This window comes from Megascapheus bottae, chromosome 5 (assembly GCF_031878675.1).
Source record: "Megascapheus bottae isolate mThoBot1 chromosome 5, mThoBot2.hap1, whole genome shotgun sequence".
Taxonomy (NCBI): domain Eukaryota; kingdom Metazoa; phylum Chordata; class Mammalia; order Rodentia; family Geomyidae; genus Megascapheus; species Megascapheus bottae.
Genome location: NC_143513.1, coordinates 9,155,913 through 9,179,568, shown reverse-complemented (window position 1 = coordinate 9,179,568; position 23,656 = coordinate 9,155,913). Strand labels below are relative to the sequence as shown.

At 42.1% G+C, this 23,656-nt stretch overlaps 1 protein-coding gene across 1 annotated transcript in view; it reads right to left on the bottom strand.

Moving 5' to 3' along the window:
- The window catches only part of Dpy19l2 (dpy-19 like 2), a 42,783-nt gene extending 22,989 nt beyond the window's left edge, over positions 1-19,794 (bottom strand). The window contains exons 1-9 of the mRNA XM_090332649.1: positions 19,319-19,794; positions 14,036-14,060; positions 12,602-12,689; positions 11,320-11,457; positions 8,207-8,327; positions 5,830-5,923; positions 4,757-4,814; positions 3,734-3,825; positions 1,807-1,906 (exon numbers count right to left, since the gene is read on the bottom strand). Coding sequence (XP_090188775.1) covers positions 1,807-1,906; positions 3,734-3,825; positions 4,757-4,814; positions 5,830-5,923; positions 8,207-8,327; positions 11,320-11,457; positions 12,602-12,689; positions 14,036-14,060; positions 19,319-19,706 — 1,104 coding nt within the window. The 5' untranslated portion in view covers positions 19,707-19,794. The remainder of the gene's footprint in view (positions 1-1,806; positions 1,907-3,733; positions 3,826-4,756; positions 4,815-5,829; positions 5,924-8,206; positions 8,328-11,319; positions 11,458-12,601; positions 12,690-14,035; positions 14,061-19,318) is intronic.
- Between the last annotated feature and the right edge of the window lie 3,862 nt (positions 19,795-23,656).

Here is a 23,656-nt window from a genome sequence, read left to right as displayed (position 1 = left end):
CTTTCCTGAACAGGACAACAAGTGTGAGTTCATCCCTGTGTATGTTCATCAAAACCCATGTCTGCACAGCACAGTGTGAATTGTAATAAGAAATCAATATTAGTTAATCAATTGTAACAAATATACCAAAAAGGATACAAGATATGTTGAAGGTGCTGTGTGAGGATTGAGGATGGAAGGTGTGGGAAGCTAGGAAAAAAATGTCTTCAAAACTAATTTTGATTTGACTTCTCATAATGAGGCAGAGAGGACAGTGGGTAGACATTTGCACAACACCAAGACAAACGAATACAAACTTCTTCTAACCTTTAATTATATACCTAGAAAGCATATCCTTCAAAGACATGCTTTTACTTCTAGAAGTAAAAATCAAGCGAAACTGTCAACATCAGTTTCATGCAAAAGGAAAATGGTAATGGTTGGACATTCTCTGAGCATAAAATCCCATATGGAAACAGACTCAGGAAGGATACAAGAATAACAGAAAAACATGTGAAACCTTATCAAGTTTGCTGTTTAAAAGAATAAGGATGTGATTGGTGAGGTATAAAAATAATAAGAGCCAGGAACTGTGGAGGAATGTGCCTGTAGTCCCAGGGAAACTGAGGCAGGAGAGTTTTGAGTACAAGGCCAGCCTGGGCTATGTAAAGAGCACCTGTCTCAAAACAAAAACAAAAGTGAAGACATGAATCATAGGGAAAATGGGTTGGTGGTATGGCTCTGTTGGTCAAGCACTAGCCAATGGGTGACAGTGTCAGGTACCAACTTCAAGTCCAAGTGTTGGACCTAAAAAAGAGAAAGAGAGAAACAGAACAGAAGGGATGGGAAGGGGAGGGGAGAAGAGGGGGGGAGGGGAGGGGAGGGAAGAAATATATAAGGAGGGATGGCAAATTGCAGACACCTTCCTGTGTCTTTCCTGTGTCCTCATGGGCCTCCTACACTGGCTTAAGGAAAAGACAAGCTCAGATGAGAACATGAGCAAAAATATAGGCAGACAGAGACTTAGACTGGTGGAAATTAAAATGATTAAATCATCAGTCTCTAAAAGAAAACAGAAGGGAGTAAACTGTACTCAGACAGAGCTCAGAGCAGGGCAATTCTGCAACCCAGGGTCAAGTGGGGGGTGGGGCATCATGCTCAACACAGCAGTGAGATTTGAACAAAAGGAAAGGTTTGTGAAAGGACCAGAATAGAAAGTCACTGTCTGGATAGGAGGATGCTAATTACTGACATCATTACTGATGGTAATTACTTGGTAATACCAATAGTTTGGCTTTGCATATCAGTCATCAACCATTCCTGTACTGAATGACCCAGTTAAAAGGCAGTAACAGATAATTAACCTTTCCTAAAAGATGGATTATATACAGCTTACCAAAGAAATACCAAACAGGAAAAAATATTTAAAAACTGTGAATGTGGGCCGGGAGTTTGGCCTAGTGGTAGAGTGCTTGCTTGCCTAGCATGCATGAAGAACCAGGTTCAATTCCTCAGTACCATACACACAGAAAAAAGCTGGAAACGGTGGTGTGGTTCAAGTGGTAGAGCTCTAGCTTTGGGACTAGCAAAAAATGTGAATGCTAAAAACACAAACACTAATAAAACCCCCAAAGATCCTACAGCTGTTCCACCACAGGCAAGCATGTCTGTAGCACTGAACAGCAACATTTCATAAGAAAAAAAGGAATGTACAACAGCTGTGCACAGAAGGTTGTATGAACATGTTTGAGGCCGTAATTTACAGAACTAAAAGAGGTATGCACAAATCCACTGGGAAATTTTACCACACCCGCTCCAGTAACTTACCTGTGTGAAGAGTATGAACTGAGCAAACTGCCAGGGAAGCATGAAGGCTGTGTTAGCCAGGCAGAGGGCGAGGAAATGCTTCCTGTGACCCAATGAGGTCCTGCCAAGGAAGAGAGAAAAGGCACCAGCCAGTTGTGCTATGGAGAGCACTTACAAAATGACAGAATCAAAATAGTCCCCTGGGGGGAAGGGAAATGGGGACCAAGACAGGTGGAAGGGTATCAATGTATGTGAATTAATGCACCTTCTATCTGGCAAATATGTAACCCTTCTATTAATTACAATAAAAAATATATGAAAAAAATAGTCCCCTGGCCTTGACAAAATACAAAGAGAGGATAATGCGCTTTGGAAAATGCTTGACTGAAAAGAACTGAAGTTATCTGGACCATTAAAAACAAAAACACTGAATTACACATTTTCAGTACAAAAGTTTCTGTCCCTGTAAATTTGCATGCCATTAAAAATTGAAGACTTTACAGTGAGTCATGTGGCCTGAAAGTTCATCCTGTCTGCAGAGCAGCAGTTTCTGTCACCTTCCACTTTTATGTTTCAGAAAGCAGGGAGCATAAGGTAACAGAGAGGCAAATAATTAAGGAAAACATTCTAAAGCAACAAATTAAAAGGTTATTCTAGAAAGCAGTTGTGTTAACTGTAGCTGAAAGTTACATTGTCCATTCTGCAACATCATTCTGCTTCATTCCCCCTAAATACAGGGGGAAAAGAAATGCAAACCATGAACCAATAATGGCTCCATTTTTAAACCTTCTATTTGGTTTTGACAAAGCCCGTATAATAGGTAAATTTTCCAAAGCAAAAATGTAGATATTCACATTTTCCAGTAGTATCACAAAATTAGTAGACACTGGTAATCTATTTAACAAAGTGACTTTTGGCTAGGATGCAATGGACAGCAAATGCAGTGAGAGTCATATTCCTCAGTTCTCTCAGAGGGATATGTCATCTACGTGACCTTGAAACTCATGGCAGCCTGAGGTGCTCTCCTCCCCTTCTTCTAGCCATTGCAGAATACGCACATGCTCTGAGGTTGCAGAGACAAGTATGACATGGTCCCTGCTTCCAGTGGTAGTGCTTAGAAGGGAGGGAGGGAGGGAGGGAGGGAGGGAGGAAAAAGGAAGGAAGGGAGGGAGAGAGAGAAAAAGAGGGAGGCAGGGTGTTAGGGAGGAAGGAAGGAAAGGAGAGAGGGAGGGAGGGAAGAAACATGTACACAAATCATCTTTGTGCAAGGTGGTATCTGCTGAGGATTAGAACAGGAAATATGTGTGGTTTCCTGGGCATTTGGATAATGGTCATTTCTCCTTGGGGAGGGAACTCACAAACATTCCATAAAATGTATTGTAGAAATACAATGTTCTGTCGATTTTTTTCATTTTGTTTCTCTGATCAACTAAATTTCTGGAATGCTTATAAACTTAATCCCAACAAGCAGTGTCCAAGTGAAACAAGCATTTGAGATGTATAGAAGCATAAAATATTTATATGTAATATGCATATAAGTCACAAGTATATTATACATATACGCATCCATTATGTGTCTAACCCAGCATTTCCAAGTTTACTGAGCAAAGGGGCTTTCATGACACATGAAAGAGAACTGTGGTTTTTCCAGCAAAACCAAAGTTGGGAAATCGATCCATCAAAGTACCAAAGCTTTGAAAAATAATGTCATTGTTTCTCAGAATCTCTCTGTCAAGGCAAACAACAGGACATATGCCTTGATTTATCAAAACATAACATTGTTATTAAACATTTTAGTGGACATCAATTTTTATAGAGTGATTTTTGGGCTATCTTAACACTATACTCAATTCATTCTGCAAATAACATTTATATTTATTTGGTGGTTATAACGTTGAAGGTCAAAGCAAATTTTATACTCTGCCTTTATTCTATAAGTGAAAATTACCTGAGAATTTTAGTTAAAATATACATCTGAAGTACGAGGAATGGATAAGAAAAGCTTTCCCTGAGAGGAGGCGTCCACATTACTCGGGTGGCCTGAAATTAAGGAAGCACTCAGTTCATAAAATAGGTCATTCATTAAAAAAAAAAACCTCCTGATTATCATGTCATCAATCTTCCCTCAATCAGCTATTACAGGATTGCCTTAAACCCATGAACTGCTGAGGGCCAAGTGCTCTGGGCTCATCCTGAACACCTGGCAGAACATCTGCTTTTGGATTTGCTTAGTTTGGGGACATGGTCATCAAACAGAGAAAAGCCCAGCCTAAATTCTTTGAGACTCTAATCTCCAATTACCCACCAACAAAGCCAGAAGTGGTGCTGCCACTCAAGTGGTAAAGCACTTGTCTTGAGAAAAAAAAAAAGAGTGCCCACGCCCTGAGTTCAAGCCCCAGGACGAGCACCCAGACATACAGACACAGACACAGACACACACACACACACACACACACACACACACACACACACACACACACAACTAAGCATATATCTTTTTCCTCTTTTTATTGGCATATATTTACTGTGCAAAGGAGTTTCATTGCAATGTTTCCACATGTAAGTGTTTCTTTTAAGCTGAGGATTTAGAGGCTGCAAATGTCAAATGAGAAACTCACCTTCATGGTGCAGGGACTGGAAGCTGGCAACTAACCTATCCTCACTCTCCTCCATTTTCCTATCTTGACACCTCCAAGAGGCCAGGGGAAATGTTCCTGACTACCTAAGTACAGTGTTTCCTTCCCTGTGGTTTTAGGTATTGGCTCCAGACAAAGCCTTTCATCTCATTTAAGCTCTGGTGATTTTAAAGCTTTAGATCAACACAAGCAAAATCTTGGCTTTATTTTTTTTCAACACAAGGTTCTTCAAAATATTGTCAAGTCATCAGTATTATGCAACTATATGCCACTTGATTGTATTTCTTTCTTCCTACATACTCTGCTTCTTAAAAATTATTATCTAAGAAACACACCTCTCCGTGGTTGAAAAAGTAGCACAGTACTGTAACAATGCCTCCCAACTGAGTCCCACTAGAGAAGAGAAAAAGAAAGAAATGGTAAGTCATAGGAGATATAGTAAGTTTCTCACTAAAGCACCTCAGAAATTGAAATAATACTTTTTGTACTTAAAACATGGCATAGGCCATATAATAGTAAATATTTCCCATGCACTTTGTATTTTAGTCTTAAATATACAAGCAGACTGTGAGGGTAGAATGTAACTTCAGCTATAACTTATTATACCTAACATGTTTTTATTATGAATTTTTATAATTTGTTACATCTAATATATTTTCTAAATAACATATCTAAGTTCTTTACATGGAATAAATTTTAATTTTGCTATTTCAGAGCATTCTGCATTCTTTGAATAAACCCAATGGAGGCAGAATTTTGTGTTTGAAATTGCACTTAAAGTAACTAGGCGATGAAGGTAAGAGTCTAATAGGTTTCTTTTTTTTTTCTTTTTTCTTTTTTGCCAGTCCTGGGCTTGGGATCAGGGCCTGAACGCTGCCTTGGGTTTCCTCAAGGGCCAAGCTCTACCACTTGAGCCAGAGCACCACTTCTGGCTTTTTTTTATGTATGTGGTACCGAGGAATCAACCCAGGTCTTCTTGCATGCTAGGCAAGCACTCTACCACTAGGCCAAACTCCCAGCCCATCTAACAAGTTTCTTTACCAATGATTTTGAACTGCCTATAATGACTGAAAATATTCATACACATAAATACTATATATAATTTGACATATGAAGTAGAGGTATTCTCATTAAAACCTTTGTTGTGGTTTTTTATCTTAATTTTGAAATAATTGGGGGGACTGCTTTCAAGATACTGATTTTTGTTTGTTTGATTGTTCTTTAGCAGCAGCTCCACTTTCTGGCTGCATGGTATTAGTTAAGAGTTGTGTGTGTGTGGTGGGGGGTAATCAAGTTCTACACATTTTGTGACTATGAGTCAATTAATCTTCATTAATCTTCTTTATGGATCAACAAACAGCCAGTCTCTGTAAGCTCACTTGTAGACCTGATAGTTCGTGTGTCTTACCTGAGATATGCTCCATATATGAAGAATAGTCCCATCATTAGTCCATTTAAAATAAAAATCACACCAACATAAAAGCAAGCAGGGTCTCCTAGCCCTTGAAAAAGACACAGATTAATCAACAGTTAGCAAAGAAATGCCTTGGAAACCACAAGATGTGCCTATTTTATTGCTTGGGAATCAAGAACAAGTACATTTGCTATGAACCCTTGCTTTTCTGATTGCTGCTCTCTTTTAAGACTGGTAACCATCTTTGACTTTCTTAGGGTTTTGGGGGCAGGGAAGAGGTGTTTATTTTAGTTTCAGTTTGATTTTTGTTCTGTTGTGTTTTTGCTTTGTAGTTCTGGTGAATAGAAGCCCAGGCCTCACACATACTGAGCAAGTGATCAGTCACTCATTTACAGCCCTGGTCCCTGCCATGTATACTTAGGTGCATTTGTTTGTCCATTAATGAAGTATTTTATACTGTAGTGAGCTGTGAGGGCTTCATATTAGATTAGTGGCTGTTATTATTGTCCTGTGTCTGGGACTATCACTAGAGCTACTGAGGTCCTCAGACAACAGCTTCTATATATTCATCTTATCTTTTCAGGACACTTGGCAGTGCCTCAGTTTAGCTGAGAGGGTCCAGCCGTCCAGCTAAGAGGCACCAGGTGGTATTTGCCTTTGAGGTCTCCAAAGTATTCCAAACCAAAACACCCAAAGTGAAATGTAGGGGCTCGAACCTGGCACTTTCCATTTAAAGGGACCTAGATCCTCAAAGTAAACACCAAGCTGAATCACAATGCCCTTAAAATGTCTACTTCCAAAAACACCTCTGTAATTTTTCCACAATTGTTTGCTGAAGACTGTAGTACTCTTATCTGGTTGGCTAAGAGACCCCTCCACAGGTCCCCCAAAAATATCCTCTCCGAGCACTGCTAATGCCATGTGTCAGCCTGTTGGTCTGCTGGAGTTCCCATCCTGAACCAGTCTGCAGCCACTGTGACATGACCTTTCATTCCAATGGTATTACTAGTTTTCTTCTCTGTCTGTTCCAAGAAATCTAGTCTTTTCATTTTTTTCTTGCCCCAGGAATTTGGAATATGGGGGACCTTCTTCTTGAAGTATTGCTATTATGACTCCTAACATCCTTATTACTTGTAATCACGCATAATGGCTCAAAAGTCCCAGTGAGTGCAAACTATCTGAAGATAAAGCTCAACACCCAGCAATCTGAAAGTACCCCAGCGCCTGCTGAAACACTGAACTGTCACTCACTGGAAACCTGCTGAATACAACGTGTCCCTTCAACAGGTGGTCATTTTCAACATTTCAGAAAATATTATGTTTTCTAGGACTGAATCATTACAAAACTGCCTCATTTTCTGAGGCACTTTGTTTCCTTGTGTTAGAAAAAAGGTGTAATTGCCCTTCAAATATCTTCCACTGTTGTTTTAAATTCATTTATTAAAAAAACAAAAAACAAACCACTGAAACTGGGGCCGGGAGTTTGGCCTAGTGGTAGAGTGCTTGCCTAGGTTCATACAGGTTCGATTCCTCGGTACCACATACATATTTTAAAAAAGCCAAAAGTGGTGCTGTGGCTCAAGTGGAAGAGCTCTGTCCTTGAGAGAGCCCAGGTCCTGAGTTCAAGGCCCAGGACTGGCAAAACAAAAAACAAAAAGAAAACATTGAAACCAATCAGTGGAAGTGTAGAGGAAGCACAAATCTTGTTTATGTTCCGATAATTGAATGCTACAATAAACAAGACTAGAAAAAAATGTAGATATAGCCAAGTATATGTGGCTCATTCCTGTAATCCTAGCTACTCAGGAGGCTGAGATCTGAGGATCACAGTTCAAAGTCAGCCTGCGCAGGAAAGATCATGAGACTCTTATCTCCAATTAATCATCATAAAACCACCAGTGGAGCTGTGGCCCAAGTGGTAGAGGGCTACAAGATGCATAGCAAGGGTTTGATTCAAATTATTCACAGGCTGTGAGCATGTGGCAAAGCCTTATTTCCAATGTAGTCTGATTGTCTATGAGTCTACCTCTGACTGTCTATCTGATTACTGGTGTGTATGCATCCTTAGAACCTTAGCTACTAGAAGCACATAGTTGGCTGTTAATTCCCTAAAGTCACTCAAAACACTTTGTTTTGTGCTATCTCATTCTGAAACAGAAGACAGAGTTCCACTCAGCGCTGTCTGGCATTGGGGCAAACTGGCACTCATATTCCAATTTGTACTTCAGTGTTTTGAGGACAAGGCCTTTGGCCCTGAGGACCACGCAGTGCATAGGTCATCTCCAGCTGTTTAAAATGGTGCTGACAAGATGGTGATGGAGACACCCTGACCCTGTCTGTGTGCTCTGGGGAGGTGGGGGAGGGGGCATGCCTTCACAGCTCGTCACTTCATTAAGAGGCTCCAGCCTCGTGACATTCCAGCAGGTCTTGGCTTCTATCCCGAACAGGTGCATTATCCCCATGAAAATTCGGTACCAGTAGGCTATGACCACCTACAAAAGATAAGACCAATATATATAGATACAGATAGATAGATAGATAGATAGATAGAGATACATACATACATATATATATATATATATGGAGAGAGAGAGAGAGAGAGAGAGAGAGAGAGAGAGAGAGAGAGAGAGGAGGAAGGAAAATACATCAGCTGTTCCAAAATACAATTTTTCATAGATACATTTGGCCTTGCACACTTGGATCCATACCAATATCATTTCTCTTTGTTATCATCCATACAATCATCAGTCCTATAGTACAAATGTAAAGCCAAATACTTAAACATTCGTGATTAAAATATGATAGTAATTTGGGCCTGGAGTTTAGCCTAGTGGTAGAGGGCTTGCCTAGCATGCACGAGGACCCTGGTTCAATTCCTTGGTACCACATACATAGGAAAAAGCCAGAAATGGTGCTGTGGCTCAAGTGGTAGAGCTCTAGCCTTGAGAAAGTCCAAGGACAGTGCTCAGGCCCTGAGTTCATGGCCCAGGACTGGCAAAAAAAAATGATAGTAATTAATGGGAAAATATGAGTACAGAAATAATGACATTTCATGTAGAATTTATTTCTTCATTGAAATATACAATGTATATTATTTTTAAAACGGGGATGAAATAAAACAACAGCTCTGTGGCTGTGCGTATGCATGTATTTTTATGTACGTGTGTGTGTGTGTGTGTGTGTGTGTGTGTGTGTGTGTGTGTGCGTGTTGGTCCTAAGGCTTGAAATTAGGGCCTGACACTCTTGCTTGGTTTTCTTGATTGGGACTAGTGTTATACCACTTGGGTCATGTCTCGAGCTCAGCTTTGTGCTCATCAGTTCTTGCTATATAATACCAGGGACTGAAAATTCCTCTGATCTGCATTGTTTTTAGCTCTTGGTTTAGGGTTTTCTCTTTGGAAAAATACCTCAGGAAGACAGAAATGCCTCCTCAAACTCTCTTACCATGGGCTAGGGGATAGCTAGTTCACTGGCAGGGGACTTCCCTCTCAAGCACACAGCACCGGAAAAATATAACCACCTCTTTTAAACCTATTCTGCTGTGATTTTCTCATCCAAGTCTAGTCAAGGTCATGTCTGGACTCAAAGCTGCATCCTGAGGGGGTGGGGATGCCTTCACAAGAGGAAGATACCACTGTGCCTTCACCTGTTCTCCAGTTACTGCCTGCTGCAGTGTCCTCACCAGCTTCCTCCTCCAGGAGTATGGCCTGAGTGTGAATGGGCAATGCATAGAGCTGCTGTTCCCCTCACTGGCAGCAGGGGGTGAGCTTCCCCTGGATTTGTCCCCTTGTGTTTCCTGAGAGCCTGAGGACCCCAAGGGCCTTCCCCAGCAGAAGCCTTCCAGTTCATTTCACCTTTCTACTTTTATTTCCCTACTGGCTTATGTGGCAATGCATAGCATCCGCCCTTGACAAGCAAGCACTCAGAAACTGTTTCTTTGTGGGTACCTTAGAGAAGGAAATACAAAGTTTTATAACTCCTTTCTTTTGAATTTTAGTATAAAGCTGTAATTAAGAAAGTATGAGCTGGGCGAAGAGACTCATGTTTGTAATCTTAACTACTCAGGAGGCTGAGATCTGAGGATCAAGGTTCAAAGCCAGCCCAGGCACAAAAGGACCTGAGACTCTTATCTCCAATTAACCACCAGAAAGCGGGAAGTGGGAGGTAGCCTTGAGCTGAAGAGTTCAGAGACAACGCCCAGGAGCAGGGGTAGGGGTAGGGGTAGCCTTGAGTTGAAGAACTCAGGAACAGCACCCAAGCCAAGTTCAAGCCCCATGCCCCACAAAAAAAAAGTGTGATACTGGCAGAAGTTATACATGCATACAAATGGAATAGTAGAATGTAGAAATGAGCCCACAATCATAAGATCAATATGCAACTAAAAAAAAAAGCAGGTCAGTATGATTCAAGGATGAAAAGAGGGAGTAACCTTATGGAATGTACAGAAACTCTGTGAAACATTTATAAAAACATCATTAAAACACTTCATAATTAGCTGACCTTGTGCTCATAAGTTTCTTACACTTGTCAAAACTCAAAGAACTTGTTTCCATCATGATTACGCAGTTAAAACAAATCAACAGATAGTTCTCAGAAAGTTTTACAAGTATGAAGAAAAAGTACAGTACTTTTCATTGGTACTAGCTTTTAATCTGTCTGAGAGTTCTGAACAACAAAATGCAATGTCCCCATGATGTCACATATAACATTGGTGTTTATCACCCACAGCAAATTGGTTGTTTTTTTTTTTTCTAAATTCTTAGAACTTGCAGCCTCCCTAGACCCATTTTTTTTTTGCCAGTCCTGGGGACTGAATTCAGGGCCTGGACACTGCCTTTGGACACTTTTTGCTCAAGGCTAGTGCTTTGTTACTTGAGCCACAGAACACTTCCAGTTTTTTCTGTGTATATGGTACCGAGAAATTGAACCCACAGCTGCTGCATGCTAGGCGAGCATTCTACTCCTAGGCCATCCTCCTGGCCTAATTTCTACGGGAAAGTGTTGGATGATATCCATGGGTGTCAGGCCATGTGGCTAATGAGCCCTACTTTTGTGGCATGACTCTGGGGTCACTGTGGTCATCCCTCAAAGCCAGCTCAGGCACAAAAGGACCTAAGACTCATCTCCAATTAACCTCTAGAAAATGGAAAGTGGGGCTTGGTTCAAGGGTAGGGTGGTAGCCTTGAGCTGACGAGCTCTGGGACAGCAATCAGGCCCAGGAGTAGGGCATTAGCCTTGAGCTACTCTTCTTAGCACCCACGGCTATCCCTCATTCATCTTCTCCAGCACCTTTGGTCACTAATATTTGAGTTTGCATGAGCATGGTTTTTAGGGGTTCAAATTTTTTAGGAGAACTTTGATCCTTGTCCTTAACTCTAGGGAACATCTAAACTGAGTAAGCCTAAAGTCACTTTCTTTTTTTCTCAGCACCATTAGGCTCAATACTGTTCCTGCACAGACAGTAAGTGTGCAGATGTGACTCACCTCTGGATACAGGTGGAAACGTTTCACTGTGTTGATAACCAGAGGGTATTCCGTGAGCCTGTCGTTCATAATCATCCACAGCCCTTCTAAAAATGAAGGCGCTTCGATAATGGTCTTGAAGTAGGAATAATAAAGCCCCTTTTTATTTAGTGGGAGGAAAAAAGGCATACATTATCAATAAAAGTAAAGCACTGCTACATCTATGCTCTTTTTAGAACGTATTCTTCTGGGGAAAAAGAAGTGAGGAGCAAAGTTTCTATGAAGATTCTCTAATGCCCCCTTACTAATGCATTACATGACTTCAAGAAAGCATGTTCAGGTCGGGAGTTTGGCCTAGTGGTACAGTGCTTGCCTAGCATGCATGAAGACCCGGGTTTGATTCCTTGGTACCACATACATAGAAATAAGCCACTAGTGGTGCTTTGGCTCAAGTGGTAGAGCCTTGAGGAAAGTCTAAGGCCCTGAGTTCAAGCCCCAGGATTGGCAAAAAAAAAAAAAAAGGAAGAAAAAAACAAAAAAGAAAGCATGTTCGTCCAGCTCTGACTGCACTGTTATGTGAACTTTTCTGTAGGTTTGATATCTGCATGCTCTCCTACTTCAGCCAGCTACTTTATTTTTTGGTGGATTAAGCACATTCCCAGCATCTTCTAAATGAAGCTAGGGTCTGATGGAGCATTTCCTTAAGGTTTTGTTTTGTTTGGCAAAATAAGTCCACTGCAGGAGTCTCCTTTCAGTTTAGGAAGCCAACAGCAATGTAAAAATGGCAAGAGATCTGAGATTCAAGGATGCTTATTTAGGGAAACAGTGAGTACCTAAGTGAGCTTCATTAATGAAGGGCGATCCTTTTGTGCCAACTCTTCTTCCCAATTGTGGCCTGCTTCCATTTTTACTAATCTTTGCCAGATTGGCTCTCTCGATTTAGCAAAAAATAAAAAAGAATGTGGAAATCAGAGATGACTAGCTTTTTGAATCTGACAATCTGTCACCAAAGCCCAGACTGCCACAACTACCTGGTTTAGTTCATAAAACTGAGTTTTTTCCCACTGGAGAACGTTTCAGTGTCATACAGATATTAATCCACCCATTTTTCAAAGCCATATGAGGGCTATGGAGGTGAAAATAACGATGCATTAGCACAGGTATGTAGCATGCTCACAAGTTTACAGAGATAAAAAGCACATACAATTCCCACCTCCCCAAAGCCACTTCAGTTCTATTCAATTTCCACTTCACAGTCTTGCTACTGTTACATCACAAAATAAATCATTAGGAGAAACCTAACCATTTCAGTGCGGAAAGTCATTTCCCGTTCCAAAGATGAGAGGTGAGAAAAATGACGGTCATTTTCAAAAAGTGTTACTAGATGTATCCTGGGGAGAGAAATGAAATATCACATTACAAATAAGGAGAGGCTTCGGAAACAGTAACAAAATAATTTCAGTTTGGGATAAGCACAGTCAGAAAGCCATAAATTGGAGAAAGTTAATTGTGTAATAAATATTGAAGCAATGCTCGAATTTGCCTACAAATGTCCATGCTTGGGAGTGTTTAGAATTCATAGCAGTACATGTCTCAGAGTCTGTGACTCCATTCTCAAACTTTAGCTGTGGACCTAAACTTTCTGTGTTGATCTCTGTCTTCCTTTTATCCAAGGCCTCTAGGTCAGGGAACAGGCAGGCTCTGGCTTGTGTTTTGAAGTTTCACAAGTGACTCAAGGAGCATCCGTCTGGAAAGTACCTATGTCACTGTTCAAAAGCACTGGAAAAGTAACTGTGAGTGAAATAACTTCTGACTGAAGTAGAGAAACACACAGGTTATGTCTAGGGAGGCAGGCATGGATGGGACTTACAGGCATTTTAAGACTGCAGCCCCAGTCTTAAAATCTTCCTGCAGGAAGATTCTGATGAACACAATTCCATCTGGCCAGTAGTGGTGGCACATGTGGCTTTGTTGTATTTTCCCACAGAACTGAATAGAAAGCAGAATTCCCAGTCCAATCTGGGGCCTGGAGTCCTACTCTCCCTTTACTGACCTGGGAGCTCAGGTGTGGAGGCAGGCTCACAACACAACCTTCCCTCGAAACTAACAGCCAACTAGGCACTGCCCCCACAGAATATGGTATAAATCCCACATTTCCCAAGAGAAGAAACCTCTGGGCTCAGTGGAAGATATTCCGGAGGAAAAGTATACCTGTCTTGCATATGATTCTTATATGTAAGTCATTGTTACTTTTGTAAACAAAGTGCCAGTGACTGCACAGTGAAAGATTCAATCACATTTAATTCTGCTTCCCCGCCATCAAAAAAACCTCTTTTTTGTTTATTTGTTTGTTTGAGGCTGGGTCTCATTCAGTAGCCCAAGTTAGCTTCCAATTTAGAATCCTCCTGCCTCTGCCTCCTGTCCCACAAGTACTGAGATTCGAGGCATGTGTCACCGTGCATGTCCCAGGAAGAGTCTTTCTCTTCATTTCGACTTCTTTTTTCATTAGGTGGTATTACTAAGCCGGTGTCTCAAAACTTATGTACTAATAGCATACCATCATTAGTTAATTAAAAAGTGTTGTAAATAAAACAAACTGTAATATTCACTGGAAATAGCTAGTGATGTATTTAAAGAAATACACACACCCAGAAATTATTGTTCTCTAAGTAAACACAAATAATAAAGCTTTGATCCAGTTTTTTTAAATATATTTTAAAATAAAACTCAATCTTACCAGTGCAAAATTCCCAGAAAGGCAGCTAGAAAAGAGAGAAGAAAATGAAATAAAGTCATTTAAAGCTCCCTTGTTAGAAAGTACCTTTTATTTATTTATTTTTTTAATTTTGCCAGTCCTTGGACTTTCTCAAGGCTAGAGCTCTACCACTTGAGCCTCAGCACCACTTCTGGCTTTTTTCTATGTATGTGGTACCGAGGAATCGAACCTGGGTCTTCATGCATGCTAGGCAAGCACTTTAACCACTAGGCCAAACTCCCGGCCCCAGAAAGTACCTTTTAGAAGCATCATTTCATATGCATTCATCATCCACAGACACAGCACCAGAAGCTACATGACCAACTGCGTCCATGTGCACACAGGAAAGCAATTCACAAGGACACAGAGTCAGCAGCATATACCTCTGCAGGGAAATTTCACACCCAGCAAAGGGAGGGGCTTCAACAGCTTCTAGCTCCCTAGATACTTTGTGAAAGAGTGATGAAAGCCAGGTGCTAATGGCTTCCACCCATAATCCTAACTATTCAGAAGGCTGAGATCTGAGGATCCCGGTTCAAAGCCAGCCAGGACAGGAAAGGCTGTGAAACTCTTGTCTCCAATTAACTATCAGAAAACTAGAAGTGGTGCTGTGGCTCAAAGTGGTAGAGTACTAGCTAGCCTTGAGCAAAACACTCAGGGCCCAGGCCCAGAGTTCAAGCCTCATGACTGCCGAAAGAAGAAAAGAGAGATAGAAAGAAAGAGTGATGAAATGCGGGCTTTAGACCTTCATTTTTTTAAAATTCTCTATTACGTGTGTGTGTGTGTGTGTGTGTGTGTGTGTGTGTGTGTGTGTGTGACTAGGAAAGTCCCTAGTCACATAGGAAGCACTGTGCATCACTGTGTCTCTCATCTCATTAGAAGATGGTTAAGTGCAGAAGTTCAACTCCCGAGCAGTTCATCTCCCATGTGCAAACTTTAGCTGTTTGCAAGCTCCTGGGCAGAGGCACCCCTACAGGGCACAGATTCCGCTGCTCACTCTGAGAGGGGTGCAGTAGCCTTGGTCCTCTGTGCATGGGCTTTCTGAAGAGCTACCACCTAATTTTCCAGCCTCTCTGATGACTGGAAAGCTGCATGTCTTCAAGAACACCCTAGAGCCCCAGTCCCCACTTCCCACAGAGGCCCCAGGCTCTCCTGTAACGAATGCTCATTGGATTGTTACAGGCTTTGGGGTAATTTCAAATTAAATTCTTTCTTTAAAAAGAAAGAAATGCTGATTTTGACAATTTTCCAAGTATCTTCCTTATTGTCTTATATCTTAACTATTTCTGAAGTTCTACTTTCTCACCAATGTTTTGTAATGGTGTTCCTTCTGCTTGTCCAAAATGCACTTGGCAAGTTATCTGACAAACAAGCAACATAAACTGCTTTAACAATTTGAAAATTACTCAGCTTGGATACCAAAGCAAATGCAAATTAATTTGTTAAAGAAATTTAAAGCCAGGCACAGTGGCTCATGCCTGTAATCCTAGCTGTTCAGGAGGCTGAGATCTGAGGATTGAGGTGCAAAGCCAGCCCCAACACTAAAGAACTTGAGCCTCTTATCTCCAATTAATCAATAGAAAATGGGAAGTGGGGCTGTGGCTCAATAGGTAGGATGGTAACCTTGAGCTGAAGAGCTCAGGGACAGTGCCCAGGCCCAGAGTTCAAGCCCCATGACCCACAAAAAAAAAAAAAAGAAAAGAAAAAGAAATTTAAAACTGCAGTGTTGAAGTTCCCAGCCCTGCCTTCGAGTTCTCCACCTGTATTACTATACTAGCCCACTTCAAATACTACTTTGTAAATCACTGCTTTGTGCCAAGCAAGACAAGCCGGTTTACTATGGTCTGCTTTCCATCTGTCCACTAGCTGAATATGGTCATTATGCTTGTAAAAGTAAAGATGGAACAGAAGATGAAACAACCTATATGTTTCTAAAAGCTATAAAATACTCATTGGCTCTCTACAGAAAAAAATATATATAATTTGCTTCATATGAACCACTCTGAAACTAAACCTCACAACCTTCTCTCAACTTGAAAGACATCCACCATGGATAAACCTTCATTATCTTTAAGACTCAGATTGTCCTATTCAACCGCTTTTATACCTTGTATTCTTATACCCTGAGTTTCCCCCAAAATCATATATACTGCCAAAATTCCTTAAAGGGTTTGTTTTTTTTTTTGAACTCAGCATCTGGGCTCTTTTGCGCAAGGCTGGCTCTCTACTACTTTGGGCTACAGCACCACTTCTGCTTTTCTGGTGGATAACTGGAGATAAGAATCTCACAAAGTTTCCTACCCAGGCTGGCTTTGAACTGGGATCCTCAGATCTCAGCCTCCTGGGTAGCTAGGATTACAGGCGTGAGCCACTGGCATCTGGCTTTTAAAAGAACATTAATCAAAATGGAATATGCTGTCAATCCATAGCCCTTTCCAAAGGATCCTCGAGAATCTTCATGCCTCTCTCACTCCTCTCTCCCTCTGCAACTGCCCTGTAAAATGAAGTATAATTATGCCCCAATTCCCAGGGCACAGAGCATCTCCCGAAGACCTTAGAGCTAGCTGTCCCCTGCTTCTTGCCTCCTATCATATGAGGCCAATTTCTGAGGCAACCCAGCCTTGCTCTTTACTGAAACAAAGCCATGTTTCAGTCTTCCCACCCTTTTATGAATTTTCAACATTTCTCAATATAGTAGTTCTTGCTTCTTTCATACAAATTTAGCTTCTCGGATTGTGCTTTAATTCTTCCTTCCCCAAATCCAAGACTGCACTTCATCCTTCCCTTCTGCCTCTCACTCTCCCCAAACCTACAGCACCTCCCATGAGACTTCGGATTCTCTTTCTTTCTCTTTTTTCCTTCCCTCCTTTTTCTCCCTCCCTCCCTCCTCTCATCCAACAACAATCTTTTTGGCCCATTTCTCATGAAATTCCCATACATCTTTTAAATGCTCAATGGTCCTGAGTTACTGAAACCACTATTCTCCTTCACCCTTACACTTAAGTCTTAATAGTAGTTTTGGGTGTGATTCCTGGATTGTTTTCCTCTCTCTCCTGCCACTCAATGCGTTCTCAATTCTGTTTTTCTGGGAATCCCCATTTTCTATGCTTCCCTCGTTCTTTCTCTTTCTTTCATCTTTTAAAACTAAATTTAAAAAGATTTTCCCAAGTTTTCTCTCTTCACATTGGTATCTTTTGAAAATATCCTTCTGGCACAGTTTCAACTGTCCCTTATACTCAGATAACCCCAGGTCCATAAGCTACAGCCCTGATCATTCTCCCTCCTCCTCCCTCTTTTCACTGCTATCTCACATCTACCTAACCCTCTCTATCCGGCTCACTTCTCTCTCCATTCCTCTCCACTATAGCCTGGTTTCTAGTCACAGCTTACCAACTGGCCTTTCTGTTTCCTTTTCTCAGCCCATCTCCAGCCTATCTGGTACACACTGCTGAGTTCATCTCTGTGAAATCTCTCTTATTCAACTCATTCTCCAAGCTATTCAACACTAACAATGCAACTTATCAAGTGCCACTGGATTGTTTAAGGTGGTTAATCTTAGGTTAAGCAATTTCTTCTCATTAGGGGAAAAAATGTAAAGAAAAGGATCAGACAGTGTCTTCCTCCAGAAATTCAAATGCCTTGCTCCTGGCTTTGAATTAGGCTCTCCAAAACTGATTCTACTCGCCTGTTTCCTCTTTTTCTGCCGTCTTGTGTCTCAGCCGGACCATGCATTAATGTCATGCTATCTTATTTTCATGACTTCAATTATGGCATTCTATCAGCTCTTGGATACTTTCTCTCAGCTCCTCACATTTAAATATTAGCCCCTAGTCATAATTCGATTTCTACATTTCCTAAACGTCTTCCCTGATCTCAGATTCCATTTCCCATCCTTCCGTGTTAATTCCCGCTTCCCAGCTCCGGAAACACTGTATGTAGCCAGATGGTAGCCAGGTGCCAGGCAGCCTTGGTGCCTTGGAGCTTGGGTTTGGGACAATGCCGTGTACCTCAACTGTGTGTTGATTGTGGCGGTGGCTGAGTCTGTTGGCATAATCAGACAACTGATAAAGTCAAAATCCAAAATCTGATTTAGTTTGGTTACCACACTAAATGTGGGAACTCATCCTCCTTAGATATCAGAAGTCAGTGGGCAAGTGGTGGCAGGAAACTACAATAATTTGCATTATGAGTCTGCTGACCAAGTACCAGGCCAAACATTTGTTTTAAAGAAACAGAAATAGCAATGAAGTAAGGCTACAGAACATGAGATTTGTCAGGCAAAGAGGAGGAGGCGGGGGTTGGGGGGGAACGTTTCAAGTGATGCTTAAGGAAATTCTTCAGGGTTAGACAATGACATTCTACATCAAGACCAAAACCAATGGGAACCAGCATGGAGTGACCCTAACTCCTGTGTTAACGATCTTAACTCATCCTTCTATCAATCCTCTTTATCTGTCTATTGGCAGTACTGATGTTTGAACTCAGGTCCTCACATTAGGCAGGTGCTTTACTACTTGAGCCACACCCCTCACCTTTTTTTTTTTGCCTTCCTGGGATCCTCAGTGTTTGCTCAGACTGGCTTCCTACAGGGACTGTCCTACTTACAACTCCTGCCTTCTGCCAGGACCACAGAGACTCATCACCACATTGACGTGGGGGCTGTCTCAATATGCTTTTGCCCAGACTGTCCTCCGTAGGAGATCCTCCTGCTCTCCATCTCCTATCCACTACTTTTTGTTTTTAAGCACTGCTGGACCTAATGTCTCACACCTGTAACCTTAGCTCCTCCGGAGGTTGGGATGTGAGGATGGTGATTCAAAACGGCCTAGACAAGAAGGCCTGTTGGGGCTCTTATCTCCAATTGACCACCAAAAACCTGGAAGCGCTGCAGTGGCCCAAGTAGCACACCACTAACTCGCCTTGAGGGGAAAACAGAACAAAACAGGGACCGAGGCCAGTACCTCCCCCGCCACACACACCCCCTTTATTTTGTTGTATTTTAAACGCAGAGGAGTCGTGTCTGTCCAAAAGCAAACCAAACGGCAATACATAGCTGCTTTGATGTTGGCAGACTGCAAAAGCATATATATGTATTAAACAAGGACTTAGGAGACTGAATCCTGGCCAAGAGTCTCCAGCGCGCCCTTCTCTTAGTTTTTGTTTGTTTTTCTTTTTCTTTTGTTTTTGTTTTCAGGAATCCACAGAGGATCTAAACTAATCTCCTGTGGAGGGAAGCCGGCCCTCCGACCTGTGGGGCGGGCTCACCTATGCCCCAGGTGATGCGGCTGGAGAAGCGGCGCGCCTGCAGGCCCAGCATCTTCTGGCGGATCTGCTCGGCGAAGCTGTGCAGGAACTGGAAGCGGCCCTGCAGGACCGATCTGGCCACGGCTTCCAGGTTCGCGTAATTTTGCCCGTTCAGATTTCGGATCCTGCGCGGCGAGAAGTCGCGGGCGCCCCCGGGCAGGGTCCTGCCGCTGCCCGGGAGCAGGGGCTGCAGCGGGGAGCCCGACATGGGCCCCGGAGGCGCCTGCGGCTCCTCCTCCAGCTCGGGCTCCCCGGCTCCGGTGGCCGGGCGCCGGCGCTTGGCCGGCGCGGCGCGGGCGGGGAGGGAGGGCTCCGGGCCCCTTGGCTTATTCCGCGTCCGCCCCACCATTTTCGCATCGTCTGGGCGCCGGCGGGTGGGCGCCCCCCTACGGCCTGGCTCGCTCCGCGGCCCCAACGACTGGTTCCCGCCGCCGTTGCGGGAAGCCCGGTTGTCCTGGCGACCGCCAAACGCCGGACGGGCGTGGGGTCCAGCGGGGGCCGCTCCCGCGCGCGCGCAGCCCCGCGCGGGGCCCGCCCCGGCCGCGGGGGACGCACGGACGGACTGACGGCCTGGCGCGGGGCCGGAGACCCGCTCTGCAAACCCCACTGTAGGTCCGGACCAAGTCGCTGAGCCCGGAGCCCCGGAAAGGCTGGGCACCGCGCCCTGCGCCCCGGGGCCCGACGGCGGCTCTTCGGTGGACCCCGTGGGACCCCGACCCTGCCCCTTCCCTCCCCGGTGTGAGCCCGAGGCTGGTTCAGCCCAGCTCCTTCTTAGAAGTACACTGCATCTTGGTCCTTAGTCTTGATGAACTCACGAAGCCAAAAAGTAAAAGGGCTTATGTGTCAGATCAAGGTCCTGATTCTGTGTTCTGTTCTCACGCCTTTCCTCTGGACCCGCTCACCTGCTCGCTTCTTCTTCCGTTTTCTTTCTGACTGCCTGTTGGGACAGGTTCTTAACCTGTGGTCTAGCCCAGAAAAGCACAAATCTGGTCATTTAATCCTTCCAAAAACAGCCTGTGATACGGATATTTATTTACTGTGCTGTTAATTGTGTCAGTGAAAAATCCACAATGGTCTCACCAGCAAACACTGAAGTCCTAGGAGATTCACTCAGTGAAGAATTATGGACATGGAGATAAAACCAATTTAAATGAATATTTAGTCATGACACCATATCAAAAAGAAACAGAAACACACTTTTAATCATATAGTAAACACAAGGCACTGTTCTAAGCCGTGTGCATAACAGGGTAAGCAGTGATGTGAGCTAGTACACCCCATCCTATTTAGCTGCTCTGAAAATAAGTTGCTCATCTGAAAAATGAGTGAAGTTGCATCTGCCATAACTGAATGTCGTAATGTTCTATACAGTATTTTTGTTTTGTTTAGGTTTTTTTCCCCCCGGTCTTGGGGCTCAGTCACTGGGCTTGGACCCTCTCCCTGAGCACATTTTTGCTCAAGATTAGAACTCTACACCACTTGAGTCACAGCACCACTTCCAGTTTTTTTGTAATTAATAGGAAATAAGACTTTCCTGCCCAGGCTGGCTTGGCACAGCAATCTTCAGATCTCATCCTTCTGAGAAGCTAGGGTTACAGGTGTGAGCCACTAGCCCCCAGCTCTATGGAGTTTTTTTTATTAGGCACGAGTATATCTATAATTAATATTTAGTTTCCCTGTCAGAAAGTTGTGTGCTAATTCTGTTACTAAATAATTCCATGTCTAGGTTCATGTGTTGAGAAAGGTGAGTGGTTGCCTAAATAACTTCATGTTCTTCAGACAATGACAGATGCTGGCAGGGTGGTGGAGAAAGAGGAACCCTACTGCACTGCTCGTGGGATTATAAGCTCGTTCAGCCACTCTGCAAAGCAGTGTGGAGGTTTCTTAAAGAACTGAAAATAGACCTTCCCTATGATCCCGCCATACCACTCCTGGGCATCTACTCTGAACATCATAACCCAAGTTATGATAAGGACACCTGCTCAGCTATGTTCATCTCTGCACTATTCACAATAGCCAGGTGATGGAAACAATCCAGATGCCCTACTGCAGATGAATGGATACAGAAAATGTGATACACACACATACACACACACACACACACACACACACACACACACACACACACACACACACACAATGGAATTCTACATAGCCAACAGACAAGATAAAATAATGGCATTCGCAGTGAAGTGGATGAATCTAGAGCGAATCATGTTGAGTGAGACAAGTCAAGACCAAAGGAACAAAAGGCACATGGTATCCTTAATATGTGGCTATTAGATCCAAATAGTTCAAGAGCGAGGACTCATTATTCACGTACCCAATACTATGGACATGGTATTGGAAATATAAACACAACTACATAGACATAAAAATTTATGACTCTATAGACATAATGTTTTAATACATAGATTAATATGTATCTATGACATACAAACCCTCAGCCTAACTTCAATTATGTTCCAAAATCTAAATGCCAGTGATTGCATATAGAGATTCCCTTCTTGAATACTTGTTTGTTAAATATGTCATTTGAAATGTGATGTAAAAATCAATGTTAATAAATTCTTTAATAAAAAAATTAATAACTTCATGTTCTGTTTTTAAGCAGAATAGATCTGTGGATGAAGGAAACCAATATTTGATTATTTAATTTGATTCACAGGGAAACAGAACCACAAATGTCCTCATCTTTTCAGATGCTTTCTTGTTTTTATTTCATTATTTAGAGCAGCATGTGAGTCAGACTGTAGCTACATTCTTAATAAAAGCACTGACTTAAACCAGAAAGCCTGATGTTTCATTCTACTGTGAAATGACAATTAAAACAACACAAAATAATTACATAATTTAACATATTTTCTACTAATTTTTGTTGTTAACCTCTTACAATTATTTTTTTCTTGCATAAAAATTTTGGATCCAATCAGTTATCTATCTACCTGTCTATCCCTTTGTGTTGTAATGATTAGTAATTTTTTTAAAAAAATTAAACATTATAACCAGCAGGTGGCAATAACGTCCCATAAATCAAAAATTTTTTAAAATTAAAATTCATTTTTAGACAAATCACTGTTCTTGTAATAAATCAGTTCACTATGAAATGAAGGGAAATTCAAAATGTAACCCCAAGTAATTTACAGTGCATATTTTATTTAAAAATAAATTATTCACTGAGATCAATATTTAGTTTTTCAAATAATATTGATTTTGTTATATTTGCTTCTGATCACTTATGTGCCAAATTTTAATGTTTTGACTTTGTCGAAATATGCAAGTCTATCTAAGATGTGTGCTGGTGGCTCATGCCTGTAAACTTAGCTACTCAGAAAGATGAGGATCATAGTTTGAAACCAGCCTGGGCAGAATGTCTGTGAGACTCATCTCCAAATAACCACCAAAAATCTGGAAGTAGAACTATATGGCTCAAGTGGTAGAGTGTTAGCCTTGAGCAAAAAGATCTCAGGGACAGTGTACCCAGGCCCCAAGCTCAAGTCCCACAACTGATGATGTTGATGATGATAATGATGATGATGATATTAAAATAAAGGGCATCTATAGCCCTAGTTAGAGGAACCAGGCAGTGTAGCTAGCTTTAGTGGTAAAATGCTTGCCCACCAAATATGAAACCCTGACTTCAACTCGCAGTACCACCAAGATAAAAACAAAATCCCTACAATAACAAAAGAGTTTTCCTAGTCCTTTCACAGTTCGACAATAGACTTCTTCTTAGTGCTAGAAATTAAACCCAGGATGTCACTTGTGTTGGTAAGTTCTCTACCAGTAAGCTTCTTTTCTATTCCTATACATTTCCCCCCTGCTTTTTTTTTTTTTGGCAAGTCTTTGGGCTTGAACTCAGGGCCTGTCCTTGGGCTTTCTCAAGGCTAGAGCTCTACCCCTCGAGTCACAGCACCACTTCTGGTTTTTTTCTATGTACGTGGCACTGAGGAATCGAACCCAGGTCTTTGTGCATGCTAGGCAAGCACTCTACCACTAGGCCAAATTCTCAGTCATATATATTTCCTTTTATCACTAGCATTTTCTTTTCTCATGAATTTATATTCCTTTGTAAGGATGGCGGGCATCCACAGTCATTTCATTGTTCATCTGTTGAACAGAATCTTGATTGTTTTTAAGTTTGGACAATTATAAATAAAGCTTCTATAAACATTCATTTGCAAGTTTTGTGTGATATAAATTTTCACCTCAGTTTGGGTAAACATCTGGCACAATTACTGGATTATATGGGAGTTCATTCTACCTCAGCTTTGCAAGAATCTGCAAAGGGTCTTTTGA